General features: G+C 47.4%; 1 protein-coding gene across 1 annotated transcript in view; it reads right to left on the reverse strand.

Moving 5' to 3' along the window:
• Positions 1–7: 7 nt before the first annotated feature.
• LOC144244792 (dihydropyrimidinase-related protein 2) overlaps positions 8–25,224 on the reverse strand; it is a 74,630-nt gene continuing 49,413 nt past the window's right edge. The window contains exons 8-14 of the mRNA XM_077780110.1: positions 21,947–22,067; positions 13,623–13,779; positions 13,031–13,172; positions 7,547–7,717; positions 2,411–2,590; positions 1,444–1,609; positions 8–102 (exon numbers count right to left, since the gene is read on the reverse strand). Of these exons, the coding sequence (XP_077636236.1) occupies positions 11–102; positions 1,444–1,609; positions 2,411–2,590; positions 7,547–7,717; positions 13,031–13,172; positions 13,623–13,779; positions 21,947–22,067 (1,029 nt within the window). The 3' untranslated portion in view covers positions 8–10. The remainder of the gene's footprint in view (positions 103–1,443; positions 1,610–2,410; positions 2,591–7,546; positions 7,718–13,030; positions 13,173–13,622; positions 13,780–21,946; positions 22,068–25,224) is intronic.

Here is a 25,224-nt window from a genome sequence, read left to right on the forward strand (position 1 = left end):
TCTGGAACCTCTAGCCCAGGCTGGTGATGTTGGCACGGCCACCAGGGGGAGCCACAATGCGCTGGGTGGTGCGACGGGGAATGTTGTCGTCAATCTGGGCACCTGGGGAGGAGACAGGGGCGGCCATCAAAACCCATCCTGCTAATAGTTCCTGCTTTACACCCAAGCAGCCCAGCCCCAGAGAAGAAGGGCCAGGCCCATACTTGCGGTAAACTACATATAAAAGACCACAGTTTCAGCTTCCTATTGACTGAGACTACATCCAGCCCCTATTCTCATCAGTCAAATTGAGTGTGGCTTTTCTGAAGGCTTCAAGAGCCTTCTCCCTGGCTTTTTATTCCCCTAACTCTGTATGTACCTCTGATGGTAAGAATCAAAAATAATGGCAACGTGGTTTGTTTGGAGGAGATAAAATAGAGAGACTACTATGCCCATTTCACTTCCTGAGAAAACTAAGGTTGTTTATTTTTAAAATTTTTGAAAATTGGTAATCCATATGTGGCATACGTGGTAACTCTCTGAAAACTAGAAATACCTGACAAGAAAAAAAACCCCTATCAGATTAACTGTTTCTTTGGCATAGCATAGAGATCTAAATACGTATCTGTGATTCAGGCAGTTTGAAGAGTGGAAGGTTTCTAGCCATGGGCCAAATGGAGGGACTGGAAGTTTCAAGTAGGAAAGCCTTAACATCTGGACCTCTTCCCTTACCTTCCCTGACATCATAGGCTTTATCCAAATAACTAACCACTATCAAATGGCTCTGTTCTAAGCACTTCACATGTATATTAACTCATTTAATCCTCAACAGCCCCATGAGGCAGTGACTACTCTTACACCCATTCTACAGATGAGGGGACCGAGGCAGGGGTGCATCTGGCTACAAAATTAAGCTATTCAAATTCCAGAATTCCACCAGCTGAACTACGACAATATACTGCACACGTGGGACCAAAATTCCACAACACTTTGTTAGGGTAGACACGGGACTCTGGAGAAACGTCCTAACATACTGGGCTTTAGATATACAGAGTGTATGCATCATGGCATACGCGACAGAAACTCATGTCAAGATTCTGAAACTCAGGAGCCTGGGTGGCTCAGCTGGTTAAGTGCTGACTTCGGCTCAGGTCACGATCTCATGGTCTGTGAGTTCAAGCCTTGTATCGGGCTCTGTGCTGACAGCTCACAACCTGGAGCCTGCTTCAGATTCTGTGTCTCCTTCTCACTCTGTCCCTCCCCTTCTCGTGCTCTGTTTCTCTCTCAAAAAAAATAAATAAATAAAATAAAAAAAATTAAAAAAAAAAAGATTCTGAAACTCATCTGGCCATTTTCTGTAAGTTACATCTACGGGGATATTAGTATCTCTCACAAATATCATTCTAGATTCTAGACCTGCTTGCCCCACTAATGGGGCCCTGAACAACAGGGCCATAACAGTACCAGACAAGCTGAATCCAGACTGGTGCAGGTTCCGGACAGGAGGGGCCTGCTGCTTGGCAGGAGACGTCTTGGCCGAGGAGGCTGGAGTGACAGTCTTGGGTGTCACGGACACTTCGCACACGGGTCCGTCGTATAGGCCACGGGGAACCCCTCTCAGTTCTGCAAGCTGAAAAACACAAGAGCTCATTGACTGAGGCCACATTCGCAGAGGACATCTCCCCAGCACCTCTCCTAAGAGGGAAGGAACAGCAGCCAGGACAGGCCTGTGAGATGTGCGGACGGAGGGACAGACGAGAGGGAGGAGCCGGCACCCAATGCTGCAGGCCAAAGCTCCCTGGAGAGGGACCACGTGTAGCTGGTTACTCCATAAAAACTGACTTAACATCTCTCACCATTTTCCCCCTAAGGAACTTTAATTTACACCCAAGGCAGAAACCCTAAGCATGTTGTGAAGAGAGTTTAATCTCATATTTAAGATCTGGCCCCCAACTTCCTTGTCAATCTCCCCCTTCCTTTCTTCCCTCGCAGCTCCATCCATTCCCTGCCTCACGGTCCCCAAGCACCAGTGCTATACAATCCCCTGAATACACTATACATTTTCCATGCTCATGACATTCCAATACCTTGTGTCCCTTCTTTGATTCGTCAAACTCCTACTTAACCTTAAAAACCCAACTCAAAATGCCCTCTCCCCATGACACTTTCTCCTATGACTCCACAGCAGTGGCCGCCTCCTCTGAACCTCACTACTCATCACAGCACACACCACAGTTGGACTTCATTCTGGCTGGCTTGGACACACCTGACTCGTCTGCTGGTATTCTGAAATAAGAACATCATGCTTTCCTTTATCCCTGAACCATCCCCTCCTCTGCACCCATCTCGATATGCTAACTCGAAGTGTAAGCACGTGTGTAATTGAACTTAACCCATAATAAAAACAGTTCATAAGATCAGAGCTACTCACCCTGCTCCTCGCCTTGATACGCTTGTAAACAAAATCAGGGAAGGGCTTCCGGGGAATGTAGCGCCCAGAGCCTTCAGTGACGTGAAGGGTGCCATCCTCCAGGACGATCTTCCCCTGGCTGATGACCACCAGTGGGGAGCCACGGCACTCCATGCCTTCAAAGATGTTGTACTCAAGAGCCTATGAAGAGAGAGCGCGTAAACGTTAGCATACCGCATTGTCCTGGTGAGATTCAGGTGAGATTCAGTCTGGTGGCGCCCCCTGCTCCGTATCACGCAGATGAAACAAAGGCCCAGAAATGAAGTCCTGTCCCGACTGACCACCCTGGCAGGCACCTCATCTGTCTGTCTTGATTTCCCTGTCTAGAATAGGGACGAATCATCCCCTACTTCTCCAAAATTTGCGAGGCGAGAGGCAGGGGGGACGGCTGGAACAGAAAAACTATATGGAAAAGATGAAGGCTTGTAAAGGCAACACGAACCTAAAGAAAATGATCCCTTGTATGAGCAGCGGATCTGTCCTCACGGACTCAAGCTCCAGTTAGGCTAAAACCCAAAGGCTTTCTCTGAGCAAGTTGGACGTTTCCTTTTGAAATGAGCCATCCATGGGCGGGCTTTCCCACTGGCTTTCCCAGTGTTCTAATCTGTCAGAGATGTGGCTACACGGCAGACCCAGAAGAAAAAGACCGTGGCAACTCGGGCCATGCCTTCAATAACATATTTGTAGTCTAGCTAACTTCCAGGATTATGCAGTGATCCTTTTATTTTAAATATTTATTTTTGAGAGAGCGAGAGACTGAGTGTGAGCAAGGAAGGGGCAGAGAGAGAGGGAGACACAGAATCTGAAACAGGCTCCAGGCTCTGAGCTGTCAACACAGAACCCAATGCAGGGCTCAGACTCACAGACTGTGAGATCATGACCTGAGCTGAAGTCAAGACACTCAACTGACTGAGCCACCAAGGTGCCCCAGTGCAGCGATCCTGTTAGCTTCAAGCTTTGCAGAGTGACCTCTCCATGCTCCCTCCTGGAAAATATGTGGGAACCTGACAGGCATAGGAGTTTGTTGTTGCAGAACAAGGAATAGAAAAGGGGAAGCACTACTCTTACATGCCACAGTCCCATCCCACAGCTTCGACTCGCCCACTGCCACTTACCTGAAATGCCCCCCGCTTCCTCCTGCCTGCGCTGTGCACTGGGACAAATGGCTGTGGCCGGAGACTCAACAGGCCGCTCTACCCTCACAAGGCAGCCTGGCCTTCTGGGGAAAGTCAGACCAGGTTATCCACACTAAAGGAGTCAGTCTGTGAATGGAGAACTGTCACGGGTCACTGCAGTTCAGGAGATCTCTGCTTGGTGCGGTGGCTAGAAGTCTGGGGAAGCGCCAGCCTGGCTTAACAGCTCATGTTCAGTGTCAAAATGCAGGGGTGTTGACTGAAAACCGCCAGCAAGGGGGCGCCAGGATGGCTCGGTCGATTAAGTGTCCAACTCTCAGTTTTGGCTCAGGTCATGATCTCAAGTTTCATGGGTTTGAGCCCCACATTTGACTCTGTGCTGACAGCATAGAGTCTGCCTGGGGATTCTTTCTCTCTGCCCCTTCCTCTCTCTCTCTCTCTCAAAATTAATATTTATTTTTAAAAATATATATTAAAAAAAACCTGCAATGACAGGCTGTCTGCACTGCTCTGAGACTCAAAGGAATCCCATGGAAGGTACCCAAGAAATGAGGCAGAGGAACCTGGGGGGTGGAAGGGGGCTCCACACATGCGTTCCAGGACCAAAGTGTGGGCCCCAAGCCTGAGATTGCCTTCCCTACCTGAAATCAGCGTGTCTCACAGCTACAGAGCTGTGCACACCGTGGCTCTAGAATGAACTGAGCCCCTCCCTGGCAGCGCAGTATATCTGCAGAGGAAACTTGCGTTACACCCCCCATTTTGGTGTGCTTTCTCTCACAGTGGTCCGTCAACTCGGGGGACACCTTCAAATCAGAGGCGTCTCAGGCTGGGTGGAATCCAGGCGTTGTGTGTGACCCCTGAGCGGGATCACTTGACTCCTGCCCCAGAGCTTGTTTCTTCATCTGCCTCTCCCCCAGGGCTTCTGTGGCCCTGACAAGAGTGACCGATGTGTGTAGATCATAATGTCAGGAGCCTATCCTCCCTGAGCTGGCCTCTGACAGGGTGTGCGTCACTGTCTGAGGGCATCAAGCCCTCTCTCTTCCGGGCCACTCCACAGCTAAGAGTCTACACTCCAACAAGCTCCTCTTGCACCTCACCGAAGGGCTGGAGGCAACTCAGGACATGGGGCTGTCACCCTGGGCTCGTATCCCATCCTGCCAGGCCTCAGCTGCGTGACTCAGGAGAAGCCCCTCAGCTCCTCGTCCACCAGGGATAAAGCCTGCCTCATGGCCCTGGCACCAACATTCAATGAAATGAAATGAGGAAAAGCATCGAGCACGTTACTTGGCACGGACCAGGCATTTAGGTAATGCTCACTCCTCCACAGCCTGTTTTTTTTTTTTAATTGTCCTTTCCCAATAAGACGGCAAGCTCTTTAGTGACAAAGCCAGCATAAGACACATATATTGAGTTTAACTGCCTTTAAATGACTGATCACAAATGCCTACAAGGGCTTTGAGCCATCTCTCATTTTTACAAGATGGGAAGAACCAGGGGCACCCGGGTGGCTCAGTCGGCTGAGCATCCGACTTCGGCTCAGGTCATGATCTCACAGTTTTTGAGTTCAAGCCCTGCATCAGGCTCTGCGCTGGTTTGGATTGTGTGTCTCCCCATCTCTCTGCTCCTCCCTCACTCTCTGTCTCTCTCTCCTTCAAAAATAAATAAACATTAAAAAAAAAAAAAACCCAAGATGGGAAAAACCAGCCCCATGAGTCTAAGTGACTCAAAATTAACAAGCCCAATGGTCAGATCACAGCTCAGGATATACAGAAACTACCCTGTCACACCACTGGGTAGTGAGGCTGCGCTGCTCAGCAGGTAGAGACATTTTTAACTTACATCCACCCTGGCTCCCTAAAATTACTCATCTGGCTGGATGCCAGAAAATCCAAGCAAAGGCTTAGCAATAGGGCTCTCAGTAATAGTTAGCTAAATCCTCCAAATTAAAGCTAATTAGCCCGGTGGTATGAAACATGGTATTACATGGGGAAAGCCTCTCATTGTATCTTCCCGGATGATTAATGCTGCACAGACGTGCTCGGTATGGACTCTTGGAATCAGGAGAGGACAGAAAAGAGGCACTTCCCCTACGTGGAGTTGCCTGGGAATAAAGGCAGGCCAATGCTATTGGTCTCAAAAGGTTTGAGGGTGATGAGTGAACGGCAGAATCTGTCTTCTCGATTTTTCACATCCTCTCTCCTGCCAGGTGAAGGGCTCCAAAGGCAAACTCCCAAGCGACATCATGTGCAGCTTACATAATGAGTCCAGTTCACCCTCTCTATCATCTCTGCAGAAGGGAAGGGGAAGCATTTCCTCCGTCTAAGCCTGACCAAGAGGCTGCACCTGCAATCTGGTAGGGAAGAACCCTGGAGCATTTGGGCTTCTAATTCTGGCTCTACCACAAAATAGCTATGTAACGTCAGACTGGTGACTTAGCTCTCAAACCTTCCATTTACTTATCTTCCCAATTGCAGTAATGGTGCCACCCCTTTATTGAAAAGGCCAGACAAAGAGGAAATGGGACTGTGATGTTAATGAATAAAAACAGGTAGGTTCCCTGGGCAGGACCCCAGAAGCTCTGCCTGCAGAGGCCATTCTGGACCCCCAAAGTATTGTGACCCAAGTAACAAGTAGCCATGGCTATAAGGTTGTGCCAGGAAGCTAAGCCAGCCAATGGGGAAGGAAGAAAAAAGTTATCTCTACATATTGAAAGCTGAGCAACCTTCCTAAAAGACATCCGCCATCGAGGCACCTACAGGTGTCCACAGAAGCTAGAGGTAAGCCCCATAGCCCATGCACCTCTGTCCACACAGGACAGGCTTGGGATGCAGCAAAAGGCCCAGGGCTGTCCTGGAGGGATGCCTGAAGCCCACCCTAGACCTGCTGTGACACTTGGGGGAGGTGTCAGTATTTGGTGGCCCAGGCTCTCTGGGGTGGACCATCTAGAATCAGATTCCCTATTTGCCCAGCTTTTCATTTTGATCTTTACCTAGAACACGCTCTCCATTCATTAAGATTTCTTAATGAATTCCTAATAAGATTTCTACCACAAAACACTCCGGTCCTAGGCCCGTTTCTTTTCCAAAGCATTCCCTTTGTGTATTTTCTTTTATTATTTAACACACACACACACACACACACACACACACACACACACACAACACACACACAGTTTTTTCTATGAAGAACCAAAGGTATCTCACAGAGGCAGAGCTGACCTCAGAGAATCACAGGACAGTCAGAGACCTCATCTAAACCCAGGTCCGCTGAGGAGCCCGAGACATGACATGAAGCCCCTTGCCTAACGTCCAATTAATACACAGGACATCCCCAAGCTTTGCAGTGTAGAATAAGAAGCAAGAGATACCCAAAAGTACAGATCCTAAAATCCTGATCAGAATAGCTGTTGGAGGTAGTTCTTCTATTTGGGAAGAAGTCAAAGTCAATGAACTCCTTTAGGACAAGAAAGAGCATCTGTTGTTAGGTTTATGTCCAGCAACACTGACAGGAGAAAGCAGTGGCTTAAAAGAATCAAAGTGCGCATCTCAGAGTGGACATCTGAATGTTTGATGCAGGTCCCTTCTGGCAAGCACTGCATGAGAGGTCCTGCACCCAACCTCTGCACCCATGGGATGGTGCCCAACTTCCAGAAGCTTCTGATGTCCTGGGATGACTTTAGAGGCTCTGAAGGTCTACAGACAAAGACCTCCATCTATAAAGAGTCTGTGGAACTCCAAAATGGGGATAAGAGTAACAGTCGTACTGACTTACTGACCTCACCAAAGATAAGGAGGTAGCTATTTTTTTCTCAACAAATTGCAAGTTATAATATATCACAGGAAAATATGTAATATATCCTGGGGTTCATTCCTATCACAGCAAGTTCTGGGGACTCTTCCTGCCTCAGTCTCTTTCTGTAACTATAATTCATTCAGATTGGTCCATGCAGTATAACAGGACTTACACTGTTGTGGGTCTTGGCAGAGATGGTTTTCACACTGTCGGGGTCCCAGATGACTAGATCAGCATCGGATCCCACAGCAATGCGGCCTTTCCGGGGGTACAGGTTGAAGACTTTGGCTGCATTGGTGCTGGTCACGGCCACAAACTGGTTCTCATCCATCTTCCCCGTGACCTGAGGAGCAAAGCACGCGCACACACACATCAAATGTGGGTTACAAAGTTGAAAGGGGCAATGTGACTTAGTAAAAAAAAAAAAAAGGCACATGCTTTGGATACACAACACAATTTAGACGGATGTAAGGGCATTGTGCTGAGTGAAAGAACCAACGTCAAAAGGCCACATACCATATGGTTTTTATTTGTATCCCACTCTCAAAATAACAAAGTGACAGAGACGGAAGACAGATGAGGGGCAAGGTGGAGATTCCTCCAGGGCTTAGGGGCCAGTGTGGCTATCACAGGACAACACAATGGGGGTGTTTGGGGTGATGGAGGAAGTCTGGGTCTTGATTGTGGTGGTGGCTACATGAGCCTACATATGACAAAATGACAAAGCCATACACACACACACACACACACACACACACACACACACTGCGCCGCTATTCAATGTGTAGGCTTTGATAAGGTGCCATAATCATACTTTGGTGAAACTGGAGGAAGGGTACACAGGACCTCTCTGTCCTGTCTTTGTTTACTACCCCTGCATCTATAATTATCTGATAGTGAAAAGTTAAAAAAACATTTCTGAAGGGGCTGCAATGCCTCTTCAGGAAACATCGCTTCGGGGTGCCTAGGTGGCTTAGTTGGTTAAGCGTCCAACTCTTGATCTCAGCATAGGTCATAATCTCACAGTTCGTGAGTTTGAGCCCCACATCAGGCTCTGTGCCGACAGTGTGGAGTCTACTTGGGATTCTCAATCTCTCTCTCTCAAAATAAATAAACATTAAAAAAAAAGGAAACATTTGGCCTGAATGACTGTCCTTTTCAAAACTACAGGCATCGGCCCAGGCTTGCAGTCTAGCCAACCTAGAGGTCCGAGACTGGTCCCAGCACCCGGTCTGGGCATCCGTGTCATGCTGTAGATGCTAATCAGTTTCCTCATGCACTGCCCTGCAGTTTCTCATCTCTACAGCTTATATTCCTCTTCCCTTTAAATGCAGAATCAGAGAAAATGACTGTCAGTCTCTGAGTTAGGGAAACTACTCTAAAGCTAGGAGAAAAACAAGCCAGTATTAAGAGAGAGAAAAATACATATGGCCAATAAGCACATGAAAAAAGTTCACTTTAATCAGTTACCAACGAGCTTAAAATGTAAAACAAATTCACCCATCTGATGGGCAAAGTTCTATTTTTTGAGGATAATACCAATTTGGACCTGGTAGAAGAAAATGTCACATACTGCTGGCAACATTCAAATTGGTGTAATCTTTCTGGAAGAAGCTTTGGCGATATATAGCAAAAGCCTTAAAAATATACACCCCCAAGGTGCCTGGGTGGCTCAGTTGGTTAAGCATCTAACTTCGGCTCAGGTCATGATCTCACGGTCCGTGGGTCAGGCTCTGTGCTTACTGCCAGCTCAGGGCCTGGAGCCTGTTTCAGATTCTGTATCTCCCTCTCTCTCTGACCCTCCCCTGCTCACGCTGTCTCTCTGTCTCTCAGAAATAAATAAATTTAAAAAAAAATTAAAAAAATATATATATATATACACACCCTTTGGCCCAGGAAATACCACTTCTAGAAATTTCTCCTACGAGCACCATTAAAGATCTATCTAAGGAGGTGTTTACAAGATGTTCATCCCAGTTAAAAACAAAAAACAAAAAACAGAAAACAACATAGGGGCACCCAGTGGTTCAGTTGTTAACTATCTGACTCTTGATTTCGGCTCAGGTCATGGTCTCACGGTTCGTGAATTTGAGCCCCACATCGGTCTCTGTGCTGATAGCACAGAGCCTGCCTGGGATTCTCTCTCTCCCCCTCTCTCTGCCCTTTCCCTGATCTCTCTCTCAAAAATGTATAAACTTAAATAAATGCTCAAAGAATTACAAATGAATTATGGTCCAGCATTAGGATGGAATCTTCTGCTACTAATGACCAAGTTTTTTAAGTATATTTAAGGATGTGAGGACATTGTCATGACACTGTTTTAAAACAAGCCCACATTATATACGAATTACAGGGTCTATCCATCAGGAAGAGGTAACAATTACAAATGTCTATGCACCAAATACATAAGCATCCAAATACATAAAACATTAATCACAAACAAAAACAATCTTATGGACAAGAATGTGCTAATAGCAAGGGACGTTAATACTCCAGTTACAGCAATAGATAGATCAACTAGACAGAAAATCACTAAAGACACTATGGACGGGAATGACACATTAGACCAGATGGATTTGACAGATATATTTAGAACTCTACATCCTGAGGCCATGGAGTTCACTTTCTTCTCAAGTGTGCATGGCACATTTTCCAAGATAAATCACATACTGGGACATAAAGCAGCCCTCAATAAATATAAAAGAATTGAGATCATACCATGCACACTTTCAGATCATAATGCTATGAAAATTGAAATCAACCACAGGAAGATGTCTGGAAAACCTCCAAAAACATGGAGGTTAAAGAACACCCTATTAAAGAATGAATGGGCCAATAAGGCAATCAGAGAAGAAATTAAAAAAATATATGGAAACAAATGAAAATGAAAATACAACAACTCAGATTCTATGGGATGCGACAAAGGCAGTCCTAAGAGGAAAGTACACTGCACTCCAGGCCTATTTCAAGAAATTTGAAAAGGCGCCAAGTACAAAATCTAACAGCACACCTAAAGGAACTAGGAGAGCAACAAGAGCACCCTAAACCCAGTAGGAGAAGAGAAATAATAAAAATCAGGGCAGAAATATGCAATATAGAAACCAAAAAAAAAAAAACAGTTGAACAGATCAATGAAACCAAGAGTTGGTTTTTTGAAAAAATAAACAAAATTGACAAACCTCGAGCTAGGCTTCTCAAAAAGAAAAGAAAGAGCACCCAAACAGACAAAATCATGAATGAAAATGGACTTATTACAACCAATCCCTCAGAAATACAAGAAATTATCAGGGAATACTATGAAAAATTATATGCCCACAAACTGGACAACTTAGAAGAAATGGACAAATTCCTAAACACACATTCACTACCAAAATTCACACAGGAACAGATAGAAAATCTGAACAGACCCATAACTAGTGAAGAAATTGAATCAGTTATCAAAAATCTCCCAACAAATAAGAGCCCTGGGCCAGATGCCTTCCCTGGGGAATTCTACCAGACATTTAAAACAGAATTAATACCCATTCTTCTCAAGCTATTCCAAAAAATAGAAATTGAAGGAAAACTTCCAGACTTATTGTACGAAGCCAGCACCACTTTGATTCTCAAGCCAGACAGAGACTCAGCAAAAAAAGGGAACTACAGGCCAATATCTGTGATGAACATGGATGCAAAAATCCTAAACAAGATACTTGCAAATCGAATCCAACAGCATATAAAAAGAATTATCCACCANTGACTGACAGAATGGGAAAAGATAGTTGCAAATGACATATCGGATAAAGGCCTAGTATCCAAAATCTATAAAGGAACTCACCAAACTCCACACCCGAAAAACAAATAATCCAGTAAAGAAATGGGCAGAAGACATGAACAGACACTTCTCCAAAAAGGACATCCAGATGGCCAACAGACACATGAAACAATGCTCAGCATCCCTCATCATCAGGGAAATACAAATCAAAACCACAGAGATACCACCTCATGCCAGTCAGAGTGGCTAAAATGAACAAATTAGGAGACTACAGATGCTGACGAGGATGTGAAGAAATGGGGACCCTCCTATACTGTTGGTGGGAATGTAAACTGGTGCAGCCCCTCTGGAAAACAGTGTGGAGGTTCCTCAAAAAATTAACAATAGAACTCCCCTATGACCCAGCAATAGCACTGCTAACAATAGAACTCCCCTATGACCCATTTACCCAAGGGATACATAAGTGCATAGGGGCACATGTACCCCAATGTTCATAGCAGCACTCTCACAATAGCCAAAACATGGAAGGAGCTTAAGTGTCCATCAACGGATAAATGGATCAAGAAGATGTGGATTATCTATACAATGGAATACTACATAGCAATGAGAAAGAATGAAAAATCTGGCCATGTGTAGCAACATGGATGGAAACTGAGGGTATTATGCTGAGCGAAATAAGTCAGGCACAGAAGGACAGACACCATATGTTTGCATGTATAGGTGGATTAGGAGGAGCTTAACAGAGGACCAGAAGGGGAAAAATAGTTGGAGAGGGAGGGAGGCAAACCATGTGAGACTCTTGATGCTGAGAACAAACTGAGGGCTGATAGGGGGGGAGGAGAGGGGAAGGGGGGTGATGGGCATGGAGGAGGGCACTCGTTGGGATGAGCACTGGGTGTTATATAGAAACCAATTGACAATAAACTATTAAGGAAAATTTTTTAAAAATAATAAAACAAGCCCAAAACAGTACATATGTTGCCAATGTTACCTACATACTCACACATATATGATACATGTATGTACACTCTTGTACTGGCAAAAACTGAGAAGATGTTTCCCAAAATCTTCCTTGTAGTTATCTGAAAGGGGTTTTTACTCATTTTCTTATTCTTTTTGGAATGAGGATATATGGCTTCTGTACTCTAAACAAATCATTAAGAAACAGAAAAACCTGTTCTTTCAAACACTGAAAATGAAAAAGCCTGAAGCCCCCCAAGAAGCTGGTCTATGTTCAAAGCAGGCCTGCCAGAAGTCTGGAGCGGGCAGAAATGCAAACTCTAGGGAGCCCTAACAGACAGTTTTAAGGAAATTGTGTCCATTTCCCAGAGTAGAAGACTGACTGAGACAGTCGCCAGGTTGTTAAGGAAGTTTCTTCCTGACTGATCAAAAAAGTCATATTTTTTATTATTCTTTCTTTTTTAAATTTTTTAATGTTTGTTTATTTCTGAGACAGAGATAGGCGTGAGTGGGGGAGAGACAGGGAGAGAGGGGGATAATCTGAAGCAGGTTCCAGGTTCTGAGCTGTCATCACAGAGCCTGATGTGGGGCTTGAACTCACAAACCACAAGATCATGACCGGAGCTGAAGTTCGTTGCTCAAATGACTGAGCCACCTACGCACCCCAAAGTCATATTTTAGAGTCTCTGGGTTTGTTTGTTTGTTTTTCAGTCTCACTGGTTCACAGATGATAAAGGTAAGAAATACATAGGTATTATTTAGGAAAAGAAGGCCTATAAGGAGTGGTCTTGGATTCCCAAACCTAAAAAATATTGTCACAGAAGCACCAGCTTCTAGAATTTTCTCAGCTGCCACGTCAAGGCTTCCATGAGACTCATGGCCCTCAGACGAGGGGCAGGGGGAAGTGGACACTAATCCCCGAGTGAGGCCCCTGCTCCTTACCACAGCTTTATCCCAGATGACGGACATCCGCTCCTCCGTGCCATTGGTGCCTTCAGGGATCAGGGTGAAGTTGTCCTTTCCTACAGCCTTCTGGGCGGTGTTGAATGTGCAATGGGCGCTGCCAGTGACCTGAAGATCTCCACTGGAAGGAAAGTACACGGCTGGCTTAACTCATCTTACACCCCAAGTCATCCTTGGACATATTTTTTTAACTTGTGGGGCCACTGAAAGATTTAGAAACAGCCCTCAGGAGATAGGAAATTCTGGGAAGAAGGGACGTGGTACCGAAGCTGCATACTACTGCTGTAGATCTACATCTACTCTGTGAGGCATCACAGTGGAACCCTTCTAATCCTTTATTCATCCCCTCTGGTTGACTTTCAAGACAGCCCAGAGTTTTACCTAGAATTTCCCTGAAGGACAGCGTCAGAGTGATAATCCCCCATTACCGCTTGGCTATCTGAATTTGGAGAACAGAGATCAGAGATCTGTTTGCAAGGCTGACTCTGCCCACCAGGCTGGCCCCAGACAAGTCAGTCTGGTCCAAGGAGAGCCTGAGAAGGGGGAGTGTGAACATGTCACCAAAACTTACCAGGACAGCAAGGAGTTGAGAAAGTCCGGGGTGGTCGGGTCAGGGCTCAGGGGTGGGGAGGTGACAAAAGCGGCGGCCTTGGCCCAGTTCTTGCTCCAGTAGTGGGAGCCATCAGTCCCCAAGCTGGCGGTGATGGGCTCACCATACACCACGGTTCCTGACACATGGGAAGACAAAGCTCAGTAGGACACAAGGGAAAGAAAGCACCCTACTAGGAACCACCACCGTCTGGCAGCAGGCCAATAGCTCACCGTCCCTTGCACCCTCTCTCAGACGCAAGGACACACGTGGCCAAACATGTCCGCCGGCCAAAGTCACCAATTTAATGTGCGCTCCCCATGACTCCACCTCTGGGCCCCCGCTCTTGAAACTCAACACACTCTCCCACCTACTGCACTGCTGACTCCCATGTCTCCTAACAATCCCCAGCTCAGAATGCATTCAAGCACCCAGTCCTGAGGGCTGTTGACACTCTTATTTTGGGGTGACCCCCAAACTTGACCTTGTTGCTTACCAAACACTTTCTCTGCCTCCCAACACTGCCAGCCCTCTGGGCACTGTCTGGCTCTGGCTCCTGGGCTGAGAGAGGAAGGTAGACATGGTATCAGCGGGCTGAGGCATTTGAGAAAATTTATACAGCCCTCCAGATGGGTCCAAGAGCCAGCCTGATCACGGAGTCACTGCCTGAAGGCAGCTGTCCTTAAGAGCCACCAGATGCAGTGCCAACTTGGTGAGACAGAAATAAAGGGCTCTGCACAGTTATGCCACATAGGCGTCAGCAAATTTGGAAGCTTGGTCCAACTTAACATACTGTCCAAGAATGTCGATTCCCTGATGCTCACTCAAATCATGTCCTCCTCTCTGTCCATTCAGGTGCAAGCCAGAAAGTCAGGAGTCATCAACCCACTGAAGGCCCATGCTTCAGCACCATAAATACATCCTTCCCTTTCCACCTCACATTCCTTCCCTTCCATCAGGCCTTCTTCCTTTCTCCCCAGCTCATTCCAACAGAACCTCCCAACTGGACTTCAGGTTTACTTTTGCTTTCCCAACTTTCTTCCCTGCCTCTTTGCTAATTCTCCAGGATACTTCCAGAATGATCTTCCCTATGCATAATCTTCCCAAGCCATTCTCTTGCATAAAGCCCTACGGAGCTCTTTTGCTTTCAAGAATGGAAATAAACTCCTCCCTGAAGCATCGAATGCCCTTCATTTTCCAGTGTCATATCAAAGCTCATCCCTTCCAATAATCATCCAGTTTGGGATTTTTTGATTCTCCACTTGAAGGAGAATTCCTGAAGAAAAAGAGTCAGTCTTCACATAGTAGGCACTCAATAAAGGTATGTCGAACTGATGAAACGGTGTAATGGTTTCTTAATTGAAGGCATCAGGGCTGGAACTTCACTTAGGCCAGCCTTGCCACCATCAAAAACGTGCTTCTCCTCACCTCCTCCCATCATACGGAGGGCTGACCCCCCGTCCTCCACAGCAGTCCCCTCAGGATTCCCTCTTCTCCAAGGTCAAACACTTCCCAGCCAGGAATGCAACTCCCTTCCTCTCCCCAGCCTCTTCCAAGGACTGCTCTCCAGATAATACAGCATAACACCCTCTCTGCTGCTCTGGAGCTGGCCCCCTCCAGCCTCAGGAATTTCACAAAGGAGCCGCCCTCCAGCCAGGGAGCATTAGAGGCCACGGGCAGGCAGCTCACTTGAAATCAAGGAAATCAGTAAGGATCCCCAGGCAGGAGAAACCAATCCAGGGCTCCAGAACCTGGGGGAAGCCTCACACAGCAGGAAGCCCTCAGGCAGGAAAGGGTCAAAACTTAGAAGCATCTGGAAGGGCTCCTGAGTTCCTGACCCACTCAAGCCAGCTGGGCAGCTGCCCAAACTGCCTCAGCTCCTCCGGAAGTGGAAAAACCCTGCACAAGGAGCAGGCCTTCGCTGTCGCCAGGGCCACTTAGGAAGCGCAAGTGGCTGAGCCCCTTGGCTCTCACAGGACCTGAGGCTCCTGGCTTTTGGTTTGCACATCCACTGCAACTGTGTGAGCTGAGTATAGCTCTCTGGACCCAGCCAGGAGAGAAGGTGTCAGCAGGTCATTAGGAAAACAAAGGATCAGTAATCCTAAAGGTTTCCTGCTTTGGTTGGGAAGGTTAGAAAGAGAGGAACTGCTCAGAGAAAGAGGCTGGTTAGACCTTCTTTGAAACTCACTGGTTAAGCAGGAGCATTTCCTGGATTTTCCTGTGACTTGCCATGGCTCCCCCTCTCCCCGAACCTGCCCTGTAGTCCCGCCTTCAGGAGCTTTAGCATGAGGGGCAACTGGTTCCTGGAACACCTCCTGGAACCCACAAGTGCTAGTGCCCTTGACTAAGGCCTTCAGCTCACTCTGCAAAACACAACTTGGACCGGGCTGGGCCCTCGTTCATTCTCATTCTCGCTGCATGGGAACGTGCACCTCCCTGCGAAGGAATGAAGCCAGCCTGCAGCCTCTGGAAAACCCAGAACAGGAGACCAGAACCTGCCTCTCTGGGCCCAGGCTGAGCCAGGACTCCTTGGCCAGGGCCGGGCTAAGATGGGAATATGGGAGAAGGAGGGAGACATCATGTCGCTCATTCCAGCTCTGTCCTGTTCAAATTTCAAGGGATTCAGAGGTCCTTGCTGGCTTTCCACTGATTTTGTTAGCCCCCAAAGGCGGGGCAGGAGTTAAACCATCCTGTAGAAAGCCTCCTCCTCCTGGGAGAGGTAGGTGCATAGGTGCGGGGCCACCCAGGACTCATGGCCCCCTAGTACCTCCCCAGGGTCCCGCTTCCATTTTATAAACACTGATCCCGAGGGAGCCATGAACGAGCCTCTGGACCTCAATCAGGCCACAGATGCCACTAACCTGTGTGCCAGAAATAATTACCAATAATAATAATAAGCCACAAAATACGCTTAAATGGCCTTTACATGCTCCTCTAAATACGCTGCTGACCCTTTCTTGGCAGCAGTGAGGCCTCCATGATTTTCTTCTCCAGGGAGAGGCTAAGGGTGGAGGATGTGACCCTGAGCCAGCCTTTGGCAGGCTCTCTGGAAAGGCCGGGAACCGCAGGGCCTTGGGGGTGGTGTTTATTCACAACGAGGGGCCCAAATGCATTTATGAAGAATGAATGCAAGTCTGGGGCTTAGAAATGTGTGACAGCTCCTGGCTCTGACAGTTCAGTCCTTTACCATTAACTAGAAGCAAGATGACAATCCAGAGTAGAAATCTTGGAAAACCACATAGATGTATTACAAAACACAGCCACAAAAGCACAGTACAAAACCAACTGAGACAGTGTCTCTCTCTCTCTCTCTGTCTGTCTCTTTCTCTCTCCCTCTCCCTCGCTCCCTCCTTCCCTCCCTCCTCTCAGAAAGCCCACGCCAGAACTCAACAGCCTAGGGCTTGTCTGTGGATAACCCTGTCAAATTTTGGTACCAAGAGTGGCTCCAGAGGAACAGAATCAAGTTTTCTGAATTGGTTCTGGGGCTTCTAGAATTGCCTCTCTAATCTGATTTGATTTAAAGGCACTAATGCCACTGTTTCTAGTAGTCAAGAGAACACTACTAGTCCGTGGTGTGGTAGGGCAAAACAGATGCACAAAATATCACAAGATACTCCTTATAAACACATATCATAAGAGGCTAAGTCTGGGTTGACCAGACTCCTTAGAATATTTTTGTCAAACTGAGTAGAAGAACACGGTTGCCTGGTTGCTCCTAATTATGCTGGAGAACGTGGAGAAAGAAAAAGCTGAGTCCAGGGATTCAAACTCCCAGCCCAAGTGCTATATAATTGACCCAAGAGTTTCTATGTCTGCCCTGAAAGAGAGCCTTCTCTCCAGGAGTCTTAGAGTTTAGCTGGCTGGATACCAAACCCATATGACAACACACGCTGAATTCCCAACCTGCCTCTAGACAGCCTTCAGGCCCAGGCTGCAACCTCCACTCCTCCCTGAGTCTCATATCCAAGCCTGCCTGCCCACCCTGTAGATTTCAGCCTTGACAGTAACCACATTGAGGACAGCCAGTTCCTTCAGATCAATCTCTCTCTTTCCTTTTTTTCTTCCTTTCTCTCTCTCTCTCTTCCTTCTTCCTCCCCACCCCTCTCTCTCTCTCCTGTATATACCAATCTTCTGTTTCTCTGAATGGCCCTACCAGATTTTAGTGAGATTTTATGCTATTCGCAAGCCAAACCACATACCACTCTTTGGGTTCAAGGTTGTGAGGTTGTGCATTAGTTTCATACTAAGGCTTCACCCCCAAGTTGGGGGGTCCTCTCAGGCTCCATGAACCCAAGTTTTTCATGATGCTGGAATCATTCCTATTGGCCCACAGGGCATAGGAAGTATTGGCTCAAGTGTGGGTTCCCAGGGTTTAGCATCCTTCAACTGTCACCAGATGTTCTAAACATTTCCACATCTGGGTTACAGGGTGGGGAGAGAAGGATGGAGGAGGAGGTCGATCAGAGAAGGCTACTAGGCATTACCTCCACGCTACCATTCATACATAGAAGGTACCAGAATAGAGTTCACTCATGGACAAAGTGTGGTCTAAGGGAGCCCATTCTAGAGAAATCCTCAAACTAGACCCTCAGTGGGGAGAGAGGTGGCCAGGAGTCTGGAACTATGGGCTGGATGATCTGGGGCAAGATATTTACTTTCTGCATTTTAATTTCTCTTCCATGAAATAAGCCTTATTAAATTGGCCAACGTCTAAGTTCTTTTGGAGAGTAAAATTTGTCCAGAATATTCTTTTCTTGGTTGTGTCTTCACCTCCTTATCTGCAGAATGGGGCGGTTGATACGTGGCCCTGCTGAGTGGCACAGAACAGAGGGGGCAGCGTGTGAAAATTTGGCTCTCCGGGAAGACCACGTGTGGTCGTGCTGGCTCAAGGCATGTGGAAGACAATCTCATTTATATTCATCTCACTCTCTCACTGACCCTGTACGTCCTGTCTTAGATTTAGGACCAGCAAGGTTCTAGATGGGGAGGGAGGGGGACATTAATAAAAAGACATAAAATCATGATCTTTCAACAGCTCTCATTTGTAGAGAAATGTTGGGACCCCTCATGCAGCCTGACCTCTCTGAGACAGGCGAGGTGCATGTCCCTAAACGCTGGCCCCTTCCCTTCCTCTGTACTCCAACCACCCTTGGCTCACCCCTTTCATAACACTGACCATTTTCCACTGTGACTTTCTGTGTGTCCCGCCCCTACGAGTGAAGGAGGTGAGGGACTTCTTGAAATATTACATACTAAAAGTTTGCTGAGGGGGCACCCGGGTGGCTCAGTCAGTTAAGCATCCAACTTTGGCTCAGTTCATGATCTCATGGTTTCTGAGCTCTAGCCCCACATTCAGCTTGCTGCTGTCAGCACAGAGCCCGCTTCAGATCCTCTGTCCCCCTTTCTGCCCCTCCTCCCTCGCACTCTCCCTCTCTCTCTCTTAAAATAAATACTAAAAAAAAAGTTTGCTGAATGAATGAAGAACCTCTCCATCTTACATATAAAGAAATGGAGCAGCAAAAAGTGGACCGTGCCTCACACTTGCTACCTGGGACCACAAGGACGTAGCTGAGATAGAAAAGAATCCTTAGCAGAAAACCCCAATCTTAGGTCAGCAGGCATCTTTGCTATACTTCTAACCAGCCCTTCACTCCTCAGTCCTGAGAACAGCGGGTACAATTATTACGTACATTATCTTTGTATATATGTCTTTACGTACATTATCTCAGTTAGACACTATCTTTGCCCTTCAAGATGAGTTGCTACTGCAGATGGGAAAATGAGATCTAGAGATAGTGAAGGATCACCCACATCACATGCTGGTGCACAGTGAGCTGGGACTTGATCCGGGATATGACATTGATCCTGGAGCGCAAATGAGTAACACAATCGTATCCTGTTTTCCTTCTCAGCTGTTTGGGAATCCTTGCTTCTGTATTATGCACGACTCTCCTCAGCATCAAGCTCTGGTTTCTACCAGGTTCATTAAGAAACTGAACCCCAACAGATACCAGCATTTCTCATATTAAAATAATCTCAAAGCATGAAGGTAACTGAGATATTCAAGTGGCTATTCAGACCCAAAGTCAGGCACCTGACAATCAAAGTCTGATTCCACCCCTCGTTAGCTTTGAGCTCCAGGTTACTCAGCTGCAAAGTAAAACAAAGTACAAAAGTTCTGCCTGGGCTGCCTCCCAGAGTTGTTAAGAAGTTCCAACAATATGGAAAGACTCTGAAGAGCCCAAAAGCAAGCGAGAAGCTCACATTCTTGCTCATTAGCACTCAAATGCACCAGAAATTCCTCTCTGGCAGCTCAGGTCCATCTCAAGCAAAGGGTTTCACAAACTAAAGGGTGACAGTCTGAATGCAAAAGCCACCCCCAGGAACCATGATGCAGGCACAGTTGGACAGGCACATGGAAAGTACTAGAACAAAGAGACTGAGGTAGTCCCTTCTTAGTGCTCACTGCCCAATACAGACACAGGGTCTAAGTCTAAAGACAACACAGGGACTACATCAGGCACTGAGTCATAGATTACTGGAGCAGAACTGGACTCTACAATAACACAGATCATCTCCACATCTTCAAATGAAGAAACCGAGGCACAGGAAGGAAAAGCTTTGTAAAGGCCAGCAGGGCTGGCTCACAGGCCAGTACTCTACGCCCCAGACCAGGGAGGGTTAGCTCCACCTGCCCGGGCCAGGGTCTCGTGAGAGACGGACTCCTCTATCCTCCAATTTGGACAAGTGAAAATCTGAATCAGAAAGCAAGTCCTCAATTTTTACATGCTGTTATATGGAACGTTTAATTATATTAAAATTATGTTAAAATATCTGCTTAACTCTTTGTTTATTATTATCATCTGGGTCCAAGATGGTTAATAAAATAAATAAAAGAAATGGCTCCCTAACTTCATTCCCCTTTCCAGACATTGTGCCAATTGGCCAGAGGCTCTATGCAAGCAACGGTTCTGTGATTCATGGTGGGTGCTGAGGCTGATGCAAACAGGTGCCTGGGTGACAAAGGGCCCAGGTACGGGAGGGTCACTGATAGGAATCATCCACCGTGTCTCCTAGAAAAAACAACTCAAAGTGGATTCTGAGTGGATGACCTTACTTATTTAGGGGAATGCTTCTTTACTGCAAAAAGGCAATTCCTGCAGTCGCCAGCAGAGGGCAGGTTTCCAAAAAGCTAGGAACGCAGCAACCCTGTGCTGAGAAGCCTAAGGACAGAGGCCCTGGGAGAGCTCCAAGGAACCGGGGCAGGAATTGCTGGGTCCATCTGGAAGCCATCATCTCTGGGGACAGACTGACTCACTGGTCATTGAGCAATTTGCTCTAGGTCTTGTACCAAGTTACCCACCAGTGAAAAACTCCTACAGTGCTCCTTACGCATGCGGATCACATCCCGCAGAGAACTAGAAACAGAAGCATAGAGGCCCAATTGCTTCTTTCGAAACAGAGGAAGAAAGACAGAGAAAGAGATAAAGGGAGAGAAAGAGACTGAGGGCGAGAGACAGACCAGGAGAAAGCTAGACAGAAAGGGAGAAATGATGAGGCCAGGATGCACCCTCACAAAGTCAACTACACGCAATTAGGCTGTAGGCGGAGCCACACCCAGCCCAGGACACGTGGTGTGCTTATGCAAACTCACAAGAGGACTGCTGCATTCATAATGTATAAGGTGCTCCACGGAACAGCCTTCGGAAGCAGCAGAAGCTGTACTTAGTAAATTAGTTTCCAAGACCCTTCTCGCTGGATTCCCTAAGTACTAACAGCGCCAGCCTCAGCCCAGAACACATCAGTGTAATTTACAAGAAGCGGCTCCAGCACCCAGAGAAGCAGACCTGAGGAGCCCGGGGGCAGATCCCCTGCCCTACGCCCCCACGAGCCTCTCTTACTTACCCCAGCAGAAATCACTACCAGCCACGGAGCGGGGACTCGTTTTGCAATAGAACATTCCCCACAAGGGTTCTGTGGCAGATGGAGGCTGACGCCATCTGTATATGTGCTAAGTTTATTTAGACTGCAGCAAATTAAGTCCAACTTTTCTATAGACGCGGGGGCAGGAGGGAAATGCGCCTGCCCACCCACTCTTCACAGCGCGCGCGGCTTTAAATAGATACTGACAAGGCGGCCGCGGTGGAACCGAGAGAGAAACTAGAGCTCCCTGCCTCACTTCAGCGGTAATTAGGTTAATGCTGGAACGTGATAAAAGCAGCCCATTTGGCATGTAGGTCTGGAAACGGAGCCCTCCTCCCTTCCTGACCTACCCGACGTCACACAGGCGATAAGGTAAGGCTCACCCTTTTTCCTGGCCTGGGCAATGACTTCGGCTGCGCTCTTGCTCATCACCTTGGTGACGTACAGGGGGCAGTTGGTCTGGTTGGCGATGGTAATGGAGCGATTCACGGCTTCGGCCTCGACCTACAGAAGAGCATGGAAAGTAAGAACTGTGCCCACTCCATGCCCCTCTAACTTCAACCCACCCAGAGAGGCCAAAGGAAGAAGAGGCTGCCCTGTCTTCCGGGTTTTACCCTGAGTGGCACCCCAGGAGGGGGATGTGACTCTCCCAGTGTCACTCAGCACCGATGGGTGGAAATGACCTGACAAGTGGCTTGAAGAGTGCCCAGCAGACCCACGACACTGGCCTCAGCCTGGAGCTGGTGAGAAACGCAGATCCTGGGGCTGTTCCCAGGCCCCAGGATCAGTAACATTGGGGATGGGACCAAGAAATGTGGTTAGGCCTCACAGCTCTGGGTGATCTTCATGCTTTGCGCATGGAAGAAAGCCACTGGGCAGGGAAACTGCTCCCAAGTCAGTGCGTTCACTGTAGCTGCATGGTCTTGAGTAGAGACATTCAGTGGTGAGGTTTCTGTGCTCGGCTTCTGTCCAACACCCACATGAACCCTAGGAACAGTGCGACCTCACGGGGCTCTGGGAACGGAGCAGGCTTGGCTGGGAATGTCCAGCAACGGTCCTCAATACCTGCTACACGTCCAAGGCCGCACACTACTGGTACGCCTCCCGCATAAGATGGGAGAGCCACTCTAATAAGAGGATTCTTTGAACCTTATGCTTCAGTGAATAATATTTCAAAGACCCTGAGTGATTACTGTTAAATACCTGACCAGGTCGGACTATGAGATCAAGGTGTACCTTACAGACATATGTGTATTTAGAATGGGCACCTGAAGGAACATGGGAAACTATAGAACAATGGATCTCAAAAAGCCTCTTGCTCCTTCTTAAATCCTGGGAAAAGCTATGGTTCAACTCCTTGAAGCCAGGGGCTGGGTTTGACTCAGATGTTTGTATGGTCTGGGCCCCACCCCCGATGTAGTTCCATGGGACTCCATTCATTCCCAACACAGTGCCTCGTCCACAGCCAGCCACCCAGACACGTTAACCGAACAAATGAATTACTTCACGTTAATGGTGAGAGTGAGACTGTTCTATCATGAGCTGCTATTTTTTGTAAGAAATAGCTGAGCTCCTAACTGAATTATCTTAGCTAACCAAGTTTCTACAGGAGCGTGGCCAAGAGCTGAGGCTCTATAATTGCATTAACTGGTAATCTAATTTAATAAATGAAGACAACTCCATTCACGTTTGCCCTTTCAGGCATCAACTTTGTGAAGAGAGAGGTCTCAAAATTCAAAGGCAGACCAAATGGCTCTTGAGAAAGCTCATTAATTGTCCAAACGTTTTTAATTCCTAGAATAGCTGCTCCTTCTCCTTGACTCCAGTTACCACAGAAGTGCCTCTGGCCCGGGGAGGCACAGAAGAGGGAGGGATGGCCTGAATCTCTGCGGTCACCTCAGAAGTCTACAATGTGAAGCACGGAAAGGACTCTTCTAGAATCTTCATGGCTTCCCAGGAGTGACAGTGACTACTCAATTTATTGGCCCAACACAAATCCTTCTGAAAGTGGACAGAGGCACTATTAATGACTGCATGGGGGCAATAGGCATGGCCTACGACTATCCTGGGTGAACTGGAATGTGAAATTGGACTAATTAGGGAATAAATAGAGCAAAAGTGCCAATTCTATAGAGGGGCCTACCCCTTCGGGACTTCCCAGGGCCCTGTCTGGATTGGCTCACCCACTGTGAGGTAAGCTCTGGCCCCACCCCTGCCCCAGCAGATGCCGGTTGATGGCAGACACCTAACTACAGGGCCACCTCATCGAAAGAAAGGGTCACTTAGACCCCATCTCTCTGTGTTCCACCCAGAACCGTGGAGGGATCCACACTTACCCTTCTGTGTGTACCTGTGCAGGCCCCTTACACACAGGGAACTGATTTAAATAACTAACCTAAAATATTATGAAAATAGTATTACAGCTTAAAATTTAAAGAAAATTTGTCTCATTATAAAGGATTTGGGGGGGTCATTGAGCTTTGATGACTTTTAAGACTGGGTACCCCAAGATCCAGAGAGGAAGTCACTTGTTTAAGGACACAGAGCAGTGTCAGTACTAAGCAACCAGTGTCAGAGCACACAACACTGACTGTATACACAACAGTGTCGATACTCACTGCAGGGGCAGAACATACAACAGTATATGTACATACAAGTGTCAGAACACACAACACTGTCGGTACACACAATAGAATCAGAATACACAACAGTGTCTACATGTATACGCAGTGTCTATATACAACACCCCCTCTGTGGCTCCATCCCCCAACTGTCTGCCTGCCCAGCCGCAGTTCCAAAAGGCCTGCCTAGAAAGTTCCTTTCTCTGGGAAAGACTCTTGGTCACCATTACCCTCACCCCCATGTTCCCAACTTACTTCCCAGATGTCAGTCTTTCAGCCCAGAATCCTGGTCACATTCTACCCTGCCTAGTTACTTTCCATGTCTCTCTTCGTCTCCAGCTCATCCACAGTCCCCTTCTCATTCATCTGGCTGTCCCAACAGGGCCCAGTCATCATACGTGTCGGGCACCGTTGATGGCCAGGTGGTTTCTAGATTTCCCCATTTCCTAGAGTCCTTCTCAGCCTTAGCTAGAAAACGGGGGAAGACCATGGTAATCTCATGCAACGGGCTGGAGAGAACAGCAGAGAGCGGCAGGAACATGTTTTGTGCAGTTCAGACCATGTTAACCACTATGATGTGGCAACAGATCATGAAACTGAGAAGGAATTACATGCATGTTATTAACAACTGCTTTGTACGTACAGGCGGCATCTCCCTAACTGCAATGTCAAGCTCAAGTTCCTTTAGCATGGTTCCGTTTTCTTCTCCCTGTTGCTCCCAGATGGTTTAATACAACAGATTCCTGGTGACGAACTGAAAAATCATCCCTAGGAGCTGAAGGAGAAGGCGCTGGCTTGTGCCTGGCAGCTCATGGGACTGTCGAAAGGGTGCTCCTGCTTAAGGGAAGCACCAAATACTGAGGCTGACAGAGAGCAGGTGCCTCTGAACCATCTGAGAAGCAGACGGCCCTGGAAAGCAGAGAGAAGCGAAAGCCCCCAAAACAGCCGTTCGTGAGGCAAGAGGACCCTCCCCAAAAGCCAAGAGCTCCTCAAGTGGGTGCACTCCAGCCCCGCCAGCCCCCAGGGGAGACTCCACACTC

The sequence above is a fragment of the Crocuta crocuta genome, unplaced genomic scaffold (genome assembly GCF_008692635.1).
Source record: "Crocuta crocuta isolate KB4526 unplaced genomic scaffold, BGI_CrCroc_1.0 scaffold395, whole genome shotgun sequence".
Lineage (NCBI taxonomy): Eukaryota > Metazoa > Chordata > Mammalia > Carnivora > Hyaenidae > Crocuta > Crocuta crocuta.